This window comes from Cyphomyrmex costatus, unplaced genomic scaffold, assembly GCF_001594065.2.
Source record: "Cyphomyrmex costatus isolate MS0001 unplaced genomic scaffold, Ccosl1.0 scaffold72, whole genome shotgun sequence".
Taxonomy (NCBI): domain Eukaryota; kingdom Metazoa; phylum Arthropoda; class Insecta; order Hymenoptera; family Formicidae; genus Cyphomyrmex; species Cyphomyrmex costatus.
This window is the reverse complement of record NW_017280289.1, coordinates 2,667,018-2,682,878: the sequence shown is the minus strand read 5'-3', so window position 1 is coordinate 2,682,878 and position 15,861 is coordinate 2,667,018. Positions and strand designations below refer to the sequence as shown.

General features: G+C 29.8%; 3 protein-coding genes across 5 annotated transcripts in view; 1 reads left to right on the top strand and 2 right to left on the bottom strand.

Annotated features, from left to right (window-relative positions):
* Positions 1 to 226: 226 nt before the first annotated feature.
* LOC108780634 (sentrin-specific protease 8) lies at positions 227 to 2,218 on the bottom strand. Of its 2 annotated transcripts, none has more exons than XM_018548405.1 (2): positions 2,029 to 2,218; positions 227 to 941 (listed from the first exon to the last, which is right to left on the bottom strand). In XM_018548405.1, exon 2 carries the CDS (start codon positions 935 to 937, stop codon positions 227 to 229), a length of 711 nt encoding a protein of 236 aa, XP_018403907.1. In that variant the 5' UTR covers positions 938 to 941; positions 2,029 to 2,218. The 2 variants fall into 2 exon arrangements, with proteins under 2 accessions (XP_018403907.1, XP_018403906.1); XM_018548404.1 differs by having other exon boundaries at positions 1,961 to 2,214.
* Positions 2,219 to 2,897: 679 nt separating this feature from the next.
* On the bottom strand, positions 2,898 to 12,238 carry LOC108780614 (F-box only protein 21). The gene is made up of 9 exons (XM_018548378.1): positions 11,908 to 12,238; positions 9,624 to 9,893; positions 9,093 to 9,540; positions 8,416 to 8,546; positions 6,520 to 6,667; positions 6,006 to 6,212; positions 5,659 to 5,742; positions 3,219 to 3,465; positions 2,898 to 3,119 (listed from the first exon to the last, which is right to left on the bottom strand). Exons 1-9 carry the CDS (start codon positions 12,063 to 12,065, stop codon positions 2,968 to 2,970), a joined length of 1,845 nt encoding a protein of 614 aa, XP_018403880.1. The 5' UTR covers positions 12,066 to 12,238; the 3' UTR covers positions 2,898 to 2,967.
* Positions 12,239 to 14,378: 2,140 nt separating this feature from the next.
* Positions 14,379 to 15,861, top strand: part of LOC108780590 (U4/U6.U5 tri-snRNP-associated protein 1) — a 5,649-nt gene continuing 4,166 nt past the window's right edge. For both annotated transcript variants that reach the window (XR_001940908.1, XM_018548349.1), the window contains exons 1-2: positions 14,379 to 14,736; positions 14,933 to 15,381. Coding sequence is in view for 1 of the 2 variants with exons in the window: in XM_018548349.1 (XP_018403851.1) it covers positions 14,574 to 14,736; positions 14,933 to 15,381 (612 nt within the window). In the remaining variant the exon portion in view is untranslated. The remainder of the gene's footprint in view (positions 14,737 to 14,932; positions 15,382 to 15,861) is intronic.

Genomic DNA, 15,861 nt, shown 5'->3' with positions numbered 1-15,861 from the left:
TTGAAATTTTATTTATTTAAAAAATAAGAGTATGAACTTTTGAAAATTTAAGGTATTTTTGGTATATTAATGTCAAACAATTATATAAGTAAATGTCAAAGAAAAAATAGAAAAGATTAAGGAAAACATTAATACTTTAGAGCATTAGTAAAGTTTGTTATATAAGTAAACCATAATCGCTAATACCACATTGTAGCTAAAATTGTTAACATTAATAGTAATTCTGTTATGCATTATTAGATGTATTTTTCAAATCGTAAATTAATTTTAATAAACTGTTACGTTTTTTCGAAACCATTTCTGGAACGATACTACAATCACAATCGCTTACTCTACAATTTTTTATAGCATATTTAGATATTATATCTGCTAAACATAAAACATATAAACCGCAATCGTAGCTATTATTTTGTTGCGGACAATCCATTTCAATATATTTTCTCTCTTGTTTCTCAAGAAAATATTTTATCACTTTCCGTGCAAGTTTTTTCGCAGAGAAGCCATTAATACCGCTGGACGAATCAAAATGATAACACATTTTTTCCATACGAGAATATACTAATAAGCTCCAATGTGAGCCACCTGCCTCGTTGCTATCACAGTCATTAAGAGGAAAGAATATAAAATCATAATTTGTAGCTTCAATAGGATCCAAAAATATATTATATTGTGAAGAATCCTGCATCTTTAATAACTGAGCTACTTCGGGTCCAATAAATAATAACTGGCTTTTATTATCCTTCCTATATTGTTGATTCAGATATTCAAAATAGAATCCTATTAGAATGTCATTAAGCCAGTCATTTCTCTCCAGTAATGCGACATCTGATGTCCTGAGTAAGTAATCATGATAACTTAACACAATATCATTCTTGTATGGATTTGTCGGATGAGCATCATTGGATAAATGCTTTGAATTTGCAGGTAAAATCGGCATAGTACTAAAATCAGAAATATAGAATTTAATGTTGATTTTTATCTGAAAAGATGTAATGATGAAAAAAACAAACTTAGATATTTTATTCTGAAATAAAGAAACTGATATATCAATAAACAAAACAGTACATTAGCAATTTGCTAGAAGATGCAAACAAAGTATTACGGAAAATTGATATCTACATTATGTATTCTGTTTCACGCATGATGCATCGTAAATGTTAAAAAAGAACAAATGATGTATTTAATACATTGTGTTATGAACACCTATACATTATAACTTGTATTCTGTCAGTAGAATAATCTGATAACAGATTACCAACAGAATTTTTTTTATGTATCACTATTCGTGATTTATTCAACCTTGCTCTGGAATGTTACATAAAATAATTAAAATTTATACCTATTATTTACGGTCCCTACATTAATTTTATCAGATCCTTAATAAATCTATATTGATAAAATTTTCATTTATTGTTTCAACCTTGGAAGATTGAAAAGATTCTTTAAAGGATGTTATATAACCTTGGAAAGAGATTGAAAATGCATACAATTCACTACTTAGATGTGTATTCACAAAAAAACTTTGCAAGACTGACTGAATCATTCTTGATTAATCCTATTCTATTAGATAATAAAAAAATTGCTCCGTACATAAATATAATACATAAAAGAAGAAAAAGACAGCACTTTTTAAATTTGATTCCTGACATGCTTGCGATGTATAGAGAATGTATGTTTTAAAGACTAAAACTAATAAATACCTATCACACAACAAATCTCAAGTAACTCAGCCACCACTAACTAATAATTATGAAATAACAGATTCTGCTAGGTTTCTGTAATCAATCTACCATTACATTTTGCACAGATTCTGTTGTATTTCTGTTGGTATTCTGCCAGAAAAATTTATATCAAACAACTTTGTAAAACTTGTCTTTAACAGATCTGAATTCTGAGTATATACGGGTGTTAAAAATCAAGATGCGTGATCAAAATGAATAGAGTCAGAGAAGATAGTCACAAGTGCTTGTTTCTTCTTCCTTATGGATGTCTGTTTCGTTCGGACTGTACTATCCTTTCTTTTTTCACCTTTTTCTTTTCTAGAAATACGTATTTTCTGTATGGATTATTTATATTTTCTTCTGTATACAAGATATAGCGCGTGTTAACGAGTTTCATGACGGTGTTTTTAGAAATGTACACATTTTGACGTCATAGCTTCTGATGGCTGCCTTTTACCACGTGATCATGCTTGATTCGATTTTTTAAATACTGCACTTGTAAGAAAATTATCTTCGATTTTGCTGTTTTATACATATATTTTTTTGTATATACATTTATGTATTCTTACACGAATTTATTTCGAGAAAGAAAATTATCTTGCGTGAGCTGCGTTCTATTTTTAAAGTTTTTGATGTCGGTAAGTTAGAAAATGATAATTTAATGACAAAATGTTCTACTTTTGACACTAATTATTTATGAGCATCTATTCATTTTAATTTTATACTTTTCTCTTTTTATATAATTCTTAAAATAAGTTAAACTGAGATTAATTTGGTATAAAATAGAAATAGACATAAACTGAAAGACTTGATCACTGATTAAGTTTCATTAAGTTCCGTCGAAATTATTTTAATAAGATACTCTTTTAAATATCAATAAAAAGTGATTAATTATGCTTTGACATATGCTATACACATACAAAATATATATTTATTAAATATTATGTACAAGTTTAATTTTATTCTGCTTATATAAAAAGCTATATACATTCTTTAGAAAAATATTGTTTTATTATAATCACACATCACAGTTTTTCTTATTATTAAAACAATCTCTTTGTACCACATTTCTTCATAAATAAACGTTCAGTGACTAAAATATCGCAATTTGGTTAATTAGTTAATGTAATGAGATTGTTTTAAATATAATTATTTGTTAAATAAAAAGTAGTGTGCTTTACAGTTTTTGATCACAATATTTTAACAAAAAGACTAAAAAAAGATGTTGATAATGAAGCATTTTCCTCTAACAAAGTCCATCGAGAACAAGTTTGTCGAACATATACTGTCTTTTTAGCACTTCGTTAGGTACATAGTGAGACCCTGCAAATCTACAAAAATATCGGCCAATCTCGATATGCTCAATCCATCTTGGTGGGTGTGCCTCTATTAAAGAATCTAAAATAAAAAATCTGTTATATCGCACTTATACGCATATAAATAACATCATAAAAGTACATGTATATACATAAGACATATCTAGTAATCTGTTTGTACCTTCGGTAGCATAATACTTATTACCGTCTTCACTAAGAATAAAATAAAATGGTTGCGCCATAGAATTAAATTTCGCATCTACAATCTTCAGTTCTGGATTAGTTATATTTCGTGGATTAAATGTCTCATCCCATCCAATAATCACGCCTGTATAATTTGGAACATGTTTTTTGGAAGTGACAATCATTCCAACTGCATATTTTATTTTACATCTTACCTTTGGCGAACTGACACTTGTAAGTAAAGTCTGAAAAATGTAGATCTTTTACAATTTAACTATTATTTTCTTTTTATGCATTTAAACTTAACTTAAAATTAGAAACTTTTAGTTTCCAAATAATTTTCCATATTCAAGTTACAGTTATTAATACAGGATTGCCATAAATTTTTTATCCTAAATTTCCCTGATTTCCAGACATAATTTTATGATTTCCCTGACTTTCAATAATACATATTTTGAAATATTTTTTGTATTTTCATCTTGATTTGAAAATGGTTAAATATTTTGTTGATCGAGCAATTTAACGTAACAGTGTAATTAAATTGCTATTAATATTGCTGACACTGCATTTTATTGTTAAGTTAGTAGTATTTTTTGTCTTTTCCTTTTATGTATGAATATGATTCTTTTCCTGTTTCTCTCTTTCTTTTTGCTACTGTACTTAAAATATAAGGAACATAAATCAATGAATACAGTTTCTTTTTTATCAAAACTACGTTCCGTTTATTAAAATCTCAATCTGCTTATAAAAGTTAATATATTTGAAAGAAAAATCACAAAAATATAAAATAACATTTGTATTTTATTCACTTGTTCATAGGTGACATAGAACTTTCTTATATAAAACTGAAATTTTTGTAAACAAAGATTTTTTTAGCAATTTTTGCATTTTCTTGTTTTTTCTTAGAGTGCTACTTTTTCAATGCTTTACCATATATATCCCTTGCATTTCGATAAGATAAAATCAACTTGAGATGAGTGACAATTTAGAAGCATCATAAAAAAATTAATTCTCGAATTTAGAGGAACTTTTTTTTCTCACAATTTTATTCTAAAATTGATGCTAATTAGTAATACGTACTTTACCAATCTAACAATAATTAGGGAAAACTGACCGGTATGATCCTACTTAAATTTCTACACGAGTATATATAGTGTCACTATTACAATAGATAAAACTCATTTTTATATCTATTGTAAGTTTAGTGAGACCACCAACAATCTTAAGGTCATCGTAAACTTGTGTCTAAGATATTAGAGATCTAGGTAATTGATTTTCAACAATACATTCTTTGTTTATTGAAAATCCTCTTTCCACAAATGCTTGATCATGACTCAAAATAAGGATCTTTTTCACAAAAACTGGAAATTATCCTGACCCTGAAACAAGTTTCTCCAGAAATGATCAATTCTTTGATTTTCCTTAACAAATTGCTTGCATAAATTAATTACTTCTTTCTTATGACAAAGAGCGTTAAATTTTTCGCTAAATTTTTCGATTTTTTATCATAGTTGATTTTATCGACAGTGGCGCCGTGATTAAATGAAACAGACACCGGGCTAAACAGATGCTTTAAATTTCTTTACAGCTATTTCGTTTTTCCAAAAATTTTAGCTAAATCCCTGACTTTCCCTGATTCCCCTGACGCATTTTTAAATTTCCTTACTTTTCCCTGACTTGTAGCAATCCTGTAATAATATATGATATTTTAATTAATATAATTCATAAAATGGGTTAATCCATTAACTATATCTGAATAGATGAAATTCTGATAAATGAATATTTAGTGCAATTGCAGCGAGCATTAACATATTACATACTATATTTAAAGTTTACCTCATACAATCCATTATTTATGACAGAATTTTATTTATAAATATTATGTATTGAATAATATAAAAAAATATGTAAACATTCAGAATTATAATTACAATGCTTTATTTTTAGAAATAAAAGGATGTAAATTGAAAACTTAAAATTTTTAAGCACTTTGAATATAAGTAGTTATTCAATCGGATAAGCAAATATACACATAAACTAATTTTATTGATATAAATATAAATGACAAAATTTAATTTATGTATGTGTTTGATATTAGTAATCTAGAGAAAAAAAAAATTCTAAAACTAATGTGCTGTTACGATTAAATAATTTTCTCTCTATGCTTTCATCATATTCACACATATTTTTTAACTATATCACATTTCTGAATGATCATGTCAATAAAAGAAGAAAATTGAATATATAATTAAAAATCAAATTATGATTTATTTAATTTCTTTCACAATTTTCAAACAGAAGTTTCTTTCTAATCTATATTTATATTTATGATTTCATACGTAAAATTATAAATAGATTGTAACACAAATTATAGTATAAAGTGGACTTCATATGCATAAATTGCATATTTTTCATTATAAATTACCATAAATACGTACCATTCTTTTCTCCATGTAAAATTCAAATTTAATTAGCAGCTCTCTAGCTCGAATTGCTTCCATAGATATTCTGTTACAACTGTTCTGAATATATAGAAAAATAAAGTTTACAAAACACTTCTTGTATTAATATAGTTGCTTCATTAGCGCACAAATGTATGAAAATATATATACATCTTAAGACTCAAAACTTGCTTATGCAACAAAAATATAAAAAATGAAAGTTTTTTTGTACTCATATTAGTAATAATTCTTATGTTAAATAATTAATTCTTATTATATTGCGAAAAAAAATTTAATAAGAATGTCAGATTTCGATTATTTATATATAAATTAAATTTACATACCAATATTTTCTGTAGTGAGTTTAAGAGATCTGATAAATCCATTTGATTTTGCATATAATGGTGACCTAGTGCTTGAATTTCATCTATATCATATGGCTTTATCATATAACGGAATTCCATCAATGAGCGTATTTGCAGAGTTCTGTCTTGATAATGTTGATAGTTAGGATTAACCATTTGTAAATGATAAATCATTCGTAACACCACCTTAAAATTAAGATATATATATATAAACTAAGTTATAACAATGCAACAAATAAAAAAATTAATTTCTTCAGTTATATATATATATATATAAATTAAGCTACTGTTACATATAACTGTGTATGCTGTTATATATCTTATATATATATATATAATTGTTTTATGTATATATGTATATATATATATATACATTATATATATATATATGATATAACACACACACATATATATATATAATTAATTTCTTTGTGACTGATCTATAATATTTTTATTACTTATTTCTAAATTTAATAAGATATACAACACTAACCTCTGTAGGACTAATTTCATTGTGTTTATTAAAATTTTCTATGGGACATCTTCTACCACGTGTTCGGGGACAATCGTTTCTACCTACAATGGCCCCACCATGAAAGATATCAATATAGAAACATTCTTCTTCAGATTTTTCTGTGATACTATAGGCAACAAAAAAGGATATGTAATTCATGTATGTACATATTTACATAGCATTCGTGCTTATATGATATATTATGCAAGTTGTTTTACTATTCTTGAACATGTTTCTAAACAAAAAGATAGAACAAATGTTTCTACAAACTACATTTGCAAATGCTTCGTTGTTAAAATAATAGATACAAATACGGTAATATCAAATAATGACATTTAAAAGTTTAAGGATTATTTTTTTGTTTACAAGAAATTTTTCCATACATGCCTGAGGATAATTCATACATGATTGGTATATTATTTCAAATCTATTTGTATCCGTTATTTTGATAACAAGTATTTGCTACTTGGTGTACGTTCCACTTAACGTTCGCAACGCTCGCGAGGATCATTTTGTCCTTCTTGTAATCGAATATTAAGTAAGGATGAGATGATACACGCGATCGTTGCGAACGTTAAGTGGAACGAACCCTTAGTGTTCATAGGAACATTTGTCTTTTTTTTTTATTCAGGAATATGTTCACAAAATTTAATACATACTTATGATTTATAATTTATTTTGTATGTATATGTAAATATCTCAGACTAATAAAAGAATTATATGATAACGCGAAATGTAGTGTTCTCTTCAAAGGAAACCTGATCCCCTCCTTCCAAATCAGAAGAGGTGTACGTCAAGGTTGCATTCTATTACCGCTGCTATTCTTAATGGTACTGGATACGGTGATGGAAAAGTGCAATCAAGAAACAACAGGCGGAATACAGTGGCTGCTGACTCACCGACTTAACGATCTCGACTATGCGGACGACATCGTGTTACTATCTCATACACACAAAGATACACACAGGGGAGAATTTCAGCACTTCAAAGATACGCTGCAGAAGTTGGACTAAAGATCAACACCAACAAAACAAAAATAATACGTATTGGAACAAACATAAGCACACCTATTTCCATTGAAGGACGCACAATCGAAGAAGTCAACGACTTTGTATACCTTGGATGCGTAATTGCCAAAGACAGAGGCACCAACATAGATGTTAGCAAAAGAATAAACAAGGCCCGACAAGCCTTCTTCAGACTATGGAGTCTTCTTCAAAATATGGAGAAACTCAAAGATATCTAACATACATAAGCTTCGTTTATTCAATGCTTGCATCAAATCTGTGTTGCTATACGGCTGCGAGACCTGGAAAAACACAGACGGACTGATAAACAAACTTCAGGTCTTCGTGAATAAATGTCCGCGACAAATTCTGAGACTGTTCTGGCCAAACTCGCCAACAAACGAAGAACTACTGCGCGCATCCAAGCAAGAAAAAATAGGCACTGAAATCCGTCGCAGAAAATGGAAATGGATCGGACATACTCTGAGGAAAGATTCGCATAACGTAGCTCGCATAGCCATGGAATACAATCCGCAAAGAAAGCGCAAAAGAGGGAGACCTGCCATGTCTTGGAGGAGAACAATAGATAATGAAATCTATTGGAAAAAGCTGGGTAGAAATAAAAACGATTGCCCAAAATAGAGTAAGATGGAGGAGACTCGTAGACGTCCTATGCTCCACATAAAGGAGATAAAAGGAGTCATCATCATCATGTAAATATCCCAATGAGAAATGATAATGAAATCGACATAGAATTGATGTTGATTTGACGTCGAAATCATCAATTCGACGTCGAATTGACATTGATTCACTGAGATATGATAAGTTTGATAAATTAAATGCTTATAAATTATTAAATTATACTTACGATTTGGGCTTCCAACTTAAAAAAAAGTGAGTAGGAAACGATATTAGATTACAGCGTACGCCAAGTCTCCTTGTTACACTGTGGAATATTATTGCTAGAGATACAGCATCACCAACTTTGTTTTCTAAAACCTAAAAATTACAAATTAAATTATTTTGTGTGTGTAAAATATCTCAGATTTCGCATGTTGCTCGTTAACAGCAAATTCTTGAAACCATTTCGAAATAAAAATTTTAATATCAAAATATAAAGTAATTTTTAAATGAAAAAGATTTAAATTTAGCCAACTGAACTATCGAAATTTGCATAATCTGGCATGATACATTGTACAATAGTAAAGGTGTTTCAAAAAATGAACAGAATTGATGCTTGAAAATATCTTCACTTTTGTGCAGTGTACTATGCCTAAATGCGCGAATTTCGAACAGTTTAATTGACTAAATTAAAACCCTTTTTATTAAAAAATTACTGTAGTTTAGATATGTTGGTATTGCAATTTTTGACTTGAATTTCAGGAATGGGCTATTATATGAGTTTCACGTGAAATCTGGCACATCCTATATATACATATATAGAAATTATTAATATATTTTTATATATTGTTATATTAATATAACATATAAATATAAAATTGTGCTCATAATGGAAATGTAACATAATCATAATTTATATCTTACACAATCTATAAGAATATCCTCCAGTTTATATGTGTAGGAGTCTGAAACCGAAGATCCACAGAAACCTAATTCATCAAATAAAATTGTTCGAAGTATATTTATTATCTGTTCTTCTTCCTTTTTGCTCCATTGATTATCGTTAATGTTATGTTTCCAAAAAGAAAATTGTTCAGCGGATTTTGAGAATATTGGATGCTCCCAATGTGCCTTTTTAAGACGCTCGAATACCTGTTGTGCAATATTATCTAGCGATGCTTCCACATCACAATAAAAGATATGTTTTTGAGGTTGATACCATTGTGCTACAATAGTAGCTGCCTTTTCTAGAAGCTGCTGTTCTTTGGGACAATTTATAAATTCCTGCCATATGTTCTTTATATGACGCTGTTGTAAATATAGAAGAAGTTCTTTGCTGTAATATTTATGTGTTAAGTTACAGTCAGGTAATCTGAAAAATATATGTACATTAATTGCACAATTAATTCATATACATTTACATCTCTACAATATTAATAATTTATTAAATCTTACAGCGAGGACATTGTAATCAGATGTATCATTTCATCCTTGAGGAAATGATAATTCATGATATGACCACCCATATCTGGACAGAATAGTGCATCGAAATGTTTCATATCACTTTCTGATAAATAGTCCTTTTGAAAGAACTTCTCAGACATTAGTGATAAGAGACTCCGTAATTTATTTCTACATTTTATGCTTGCTTTTACTTCATCTTTAAAATTTATACATTCTTTATTTTGTATTCGATTGTCATAAATTTTTTTCATACGAGGCCATCTAACATTAAAACCAAAAATACTTCGTTATTTTCAAAAATTTTAAGTGAGGGCATCTACAAAATTTGCACATATTATAAAACAATTATAAATTAAAAAGAAAGTTGTATAGAACAATCAAAACTAAAGTCATTATTTTGTAATATAATAAATACAACAAAATACATCAAATTTATATACTCGTTATAAACAAATTTGTCATTAATATAAATATATTGTAAACAAAACACATTATTTTTATTAATTATTGTAAAAAGAATATATTTGTAATCATGTATAAAACAATTATAATTCGGAATCTATGTTTAGTTTTTAAAAAAACTATTTACACATTATTGTGTAAAATAATAACTATCTGAATTAATACATTAAATTATTTTTCAGTAATTTCAAAAATGTATGTTCAATAAATTATTGAATATAAAATTCTTTAATATAATTAGTCTTGCTCTTACAATTAGTATCTATCTCATTGGATCTATATGTATAAACCAATCATATTGCAGAATCTTCAACTATTGCAAACTATTACTTTTTCAGCAGCAAATACTAAATTTCTAATTTCAACATTTATCTCTTTATTTCATAGAAAATTTCCTATCTATTCCTTATTGATGAACTCTGTAAACTGGTCCTTGTAAACAAAAATGGATTGAAACAGATTAAAGTAGATTCAGATTCCTACAAGTACACATTTGTGTAAACACATTAGAAATAAATCCTTTTGAATCTCAATGCTTTTTTAATTTATAGGAATTGCATGAAGCACATTTCTATGCCTTTCAGTTTAAAAAAATTTCAGTTCTTTAGGTCATGCATCATGAACACAGCTTAATTCAAAATTCTGAGATGTATAGTTTCTCAATCCAACTGAATCTAAATAAGTTTTTCCATCAAAATAAGTGTAAAAAAGTGAGAATGGATCATAAATGCTACTAAAGTATGTATACATTCAGATTTAAATGGGTCAAAATTTCAGTTTATTTTAATCCATTCTTGTTTACAATGTAGGTCTGAAGTAAAACAAAAGTACCAAGATTGTTTTACTTTATCTTATTGCTGTGTGTGTACCAATTCAAAAAGTTCATCGATATCAATAATTTTATTCATTTTAAGTCTGTTTTTTTTTCTTTCGGAAGAATTCTGAACCAATTCTGAAGTAGTATAATAAATTATGGCTTTTTCGAATGGAGTGAGCTTGATCTGGGTCAGATCAATGATGTCAAATGCTTTACTTTGATTTCTGCTTGAACAATGTCATAATACTTTCGGGTCAAACATAGGTTAATTGACCTGGTCGAGTTCAAACCCACTGCATCTGAAAACGCTATTAGAATAAAACAAACTATAGCTGTCTAACTTATTTGCACCAGGTACTACAATTTAGAACTTGGGGTGGAAAAAGAACAGACATTTTGTTCATCTTTTTTGAACCTTAGAATAGATTCTAAATGTAATCATTTGTTTCTTAACCTTGTCTTAATCTTAATTTTTATTTATTTATTAAATATAAAATAATAAGTTATTGTATCCTTGAAGACAAAACAATAATGACAATTTAATAGGAACGAAAAAACCAAATATTTAATCTTCGAATGTAGCCATAAAAAAGTTATGATAAAGTTTAATGTAGATATGAGAAATCAAGTGAATCACATAAAGAGAATTGATCATGGAGTTATTTACTCCATCAGGATTTTTCGTTCGTTATTGAATTCTTATTAAAGTTATCATGAATGCTATCTTGAGTAAAGGGTCAGATAATTTGAAACAGTTTAAAAATTGAAATGAATTAGTTGTACGAAATTTGCGAAAAAAAAAAAAAAAATACAAATTGACGTATTCGTTGAGTTTACCATTTGTCATCACTTTACCATTTGTGCCAATTCGTTAGAAGTTTTTTTTGACGAAATCAAAGGATATGAATTATTATGAATTGCGCGCAATTTTAGACAAACTTAACAAACTTGTCTAAGTAAATCGTGATAAGAATTTCGAGAGAATGACGAAGTTACCTCTGATAAAGTTTTGTTTGCCATAGTATGTTGTTGTGACAGATCACATTGAGAAATTGTCTGCATGTTAAACCGAAGCTCACGATGTCCTTGATGCTAACAATTTCTTGATGCAGGATGATGTAGATTATTTCGTTGGATAGGGTTGTTATCGTCATTGCAAAAACTTTGAGATGTAAAAAATTGTAATCCGCAACTGCTGTGAATGTGTTCCCTTCGTCTCTCTTTCCAAGAATTTTTACCAGAGTTATCACTTAGTACATATAAGTACATACAAGTTGAGACTTGGGGTGCGTTCCGAGTCGCGCATGAAGCGCGTAGACTGCATAGAAAGTCGTTCCTAGTGACCCTGTAATAGGGTCACTAGTCGTTCCGAGTTAACTATTGCGCGCTTCGAAAGCGCTTCGAGAGTACTTGAATTCCCCAGATTGTACTAACCGTACTGAATTCTTAGCACTCCACTCAGCGCATTGACTGCTTCTCTTTCGACCTGAGGCAGTTGATGCGTCTGATGCGTTCATGCGGTCTATGCGCATGATTTGTAATTCGGAACGAGCAACGAGTACCGGACAATACAACAATGAACGGACGAATATTTGCGATTTGCGATGGAACAGCGATTACAGCAATTGCATGATTTCCCGGTCTTATTAGAGGATAAAAATAAAGTATTAATTTTATTTTTAAATGAAGAGGATATGGCGAAAGTAAGCCAAGATAAAATTAATGGCATTATTCAACAAAAATTAAAAGGGCGAAGTAAGAGTCAGAAGTAAATTACATTTAAAATAATATTAAAATGTTAACATATTTACAATAGAAATATTACAAAAATTGCTTAACAATTGTTACGCGCAGCATGTTTTTAATTTTAACAATTGTTACGCGCAGCATGTTTTTAATTTTAAGTAACGGGCATAATGTTTTTAATTTTAAGCAATTTTTTGTAATATTTCTATTGTAAATATGTTAACATTTTTAAATTATTTTAAATGTAATTTACTTCTGACTTTTACTTCGCCCTTTTAATTTATGTTGAATACTTCCATCAAAATTAATGGCATATTATTTTACCTTGATTTATTTAATGTATAGATTAGACGTTATATTAATTAGGAATTACGCGATCGACGTAATCAATAATTTTTTTCAACTCCAATTTGTTTTCCACGTGATTTATCTACTATTAATAGAAAAAAAAAATTTTCTGCGTATCATTTAGAGATATGCCTTCGACTTCATTTTCACTAACGCTCGAGTCGGAATTGTCATCGGAACTTTCATCATTTTTCTTTAAAAGTATTAAAGAAGAAATTACAATTATTAGAAATTGTTTATTGACGTCTTGTATAGCGTCCATCTTGAACTCGCATAGCTCGCACAGGAAACCGGTCCGAATTCATAAGCGCTTCATGCGTGTTATGCGCGCATTGAAAAAACGGAACAATTTCAAAGTGTTGTGCATCAGTATTGCAGTCCACGCGCTTCATGCGCGACTCGGAACGCACCCTTGGTTACAAATGGGCGAGTTCAAGACAGTTCATGACAGCTAGAGACAGAGAAGCGCACCGATGTTCCGCGTCCTGATTGGCGTGACTGTCAGCCAATCATGACATTGGGCGAGTTCAAGCGGCTAGGTACGCTTGCCAAGCGATCGAGTATGATTGGTTGGATCTATAAGTAATAACCAATTATATTCAATCGCTCGGTAAGCGTACCTAGCCGCTTTGCCGTCTTGAACTCGCCCAATGGTCGCGTTTAGCAGACTCAACAGTTTTACAACTGTTTTATGATTCTTCGTTGAGATAGGACTATTCCTTTAGGTTTAAAAATATAATCCAATCAGCGAGACGGATCATAAAACGGTTGCAAAACTATTGAGGCCCATTTAATAGGTCTGTTCGCGTTGCATGAAATCCCCAAATAATTTTGCACTTAAAATGAGACAGATATATATTCGACGTTAAAAAGAGAGAAAGCGAAGATGGTAAGTGCAAAAAGTGCAAGCAACGCGAACAGACCTAATGCTACGAATGCTTCGAAGCATTTTTTTGATTGGATAAAATATAATACTTTTTGTTCTGATTGGTCAATCAAACGCTTCAAAGCATTTGTAGCGAGACTTTGACCGCACCCTAGATATGTTTGCTGAGAGATTGAATATGATTGGTTGGATCTGTAAGTAACAACCAATTATGTTCGTTTGCTCGGTGAGCAGGCTAGTTGTTTTGTCAATTTGAACGCGCCCAATGGTTTGGTCTCTTTTTACTTCGTTAATTCTAGATGGAACCGTGCATGGTGGTGTATTTAATTGTATGTGCATAATATTTTGCGTTTCTTCGTTTAAAAATTTCCCCCGTTAGAAGTTATTCAAGATGGCGAAGTTGAGTCAGGCTCTGTCATTGGCCAGCAAAAAGTGCCTGCGCATAAGCACACCTTTTTACTTCCACCATGGAACTGTGGAACAAGTATATCGACTCAGTTTGTGATTTGTGATATCTCACGGTATTTTATTGCTGTTTTGCAATAGTATCCCGATATTGTCGACAATTCAATTAGTAAGAGTAGTACGACGACATACGTGTGTAGCATCAGTTATATACGTCTACGGAGCTGTAATCGTGAAACAGAAAAAACGAAAGCACCGTTAAATCGAGAGCACTAATATGGGCTCCAACAAACGTCATAAAACCGAAAAGTCTCGTGATACCAAAAAGAAGCGTCATCGCAGTCGCTCTAGAAGCTACACACCCGAACGCGAAAAGTCGGAGAAACACAGGCACCATAAGAAGCACAGAAGGAAAGAGCGTAAAGACTACGACAGCGATGGTAAGAGAATTGGTAGTGTACTATAGCATATATATATATATGTATATAGTAATATATATATTACTATATGTATGCATATATAGTAACAGATTATGTGCAATTGTAACAAATAAAAGTGCATTTACATATAATTATAATAGTTAGTAATTATACTTGTATGTAATTATAGAAGAATGAGAAAGCTTTTAACTTTCAGTTGAAATCGTTAATGCTCCGCCGCCACCAAAAATATCCAAATCATCACATCCATCGACACCTCCTCCACCTGAAATCTCAAAACAGCGTAGTCCATCCCCTGTTAAAGGTGGAGCATCGCAAACCTCATTATCTATTGAAGAAACCAACAAGATTCGTGCAAAATTGGGATTAAAACCATTGGAAGTAGATAATATATCTAAAGATGATCCTAACAAAATTAAAGATGATCTGGGCGAGTTTTATCATAAACCTGCACCAAACAATAGTGATAAAATAAAAGCGCAGAAGCTGAGAGAAAAGATAGGTACTCAGAAAGAAAAGAGACAAATTGAGGCAAATTTGTCAAAAGTGAAGAATTTGGGTGAAGTTGATTCGGATGATGATACTCAAGTATGGATCAACAAATCTAGGCAGCTAGAGGAAGAGAAAAAGAAAGCAGAAATGAGAGTAATATCCTATTAAAACTTAGCAACTTTATTAGCATTTTATGTCGAATATATTACTGTATATATATTATATAAATTTGTAAAGTATTGCGTTTTGAAATTGCAAAAACATGTTTTTATATGTATAGACCTATTTCACAATAATCTATATATTAGAATACTTTATTGAAGTTTATGCATGTCTTTTGCTATAGATTTTTTAAAAGAACTTGAAATTGTATAATAATTCTTTGATAACAAAAACTCCCGTATAATTCAAAATTAACTTGGAAAGGAAAAGGACACTAGGAGTTAAGCGCAGATAACTTTACGCAAACGCTGATTTTTATCAAGCAAAACTTATTTATTACAAAAATTATTCTTACATGTTTTGGCTCATTTTTGAGCCTTCTTCAGAGACAATGAAAAATTAAATAAATAAAATATTTTTGTAATAAATAAGTTTTGCTTGATAAAAATCAGCGTTTGTGTAAAGTTATCT

What these genes read in the sequence shown, in the direction of transcription:
- LOC108780634 (XM_018548405.1), bottom strand. Translation starts at nt 937, where the DNA reads ATGCCGATTTTACCTGCAAATTCAAAGCATTTATCCAATGATGCTCAT.
- LOC108780614 (XM_018548378.1), bottom strand. Translation starts at nt 12,065, where the DNA reads ATGACGATAACAACCCTATCCAACGAAATAATCTACATCATCCTGCAT. An exon ending in CTGATTACAATGTCCTCGCT is followed by an intron (nt 9,541 to 9,623) that starts GTAAGATTTAAT and finishes TATATTTTTCAG; the next exon opens with ATTACCTGACTGTAACTTAA. An exon ending in ACTCACTACAGAAAATATTG is followed by an intron (nt 5,743 to 6,005) that starts GTATGTAAATTT and finishes CTATATATTCAG; the next exon opens with AACAGTTGTAACAGAATATC.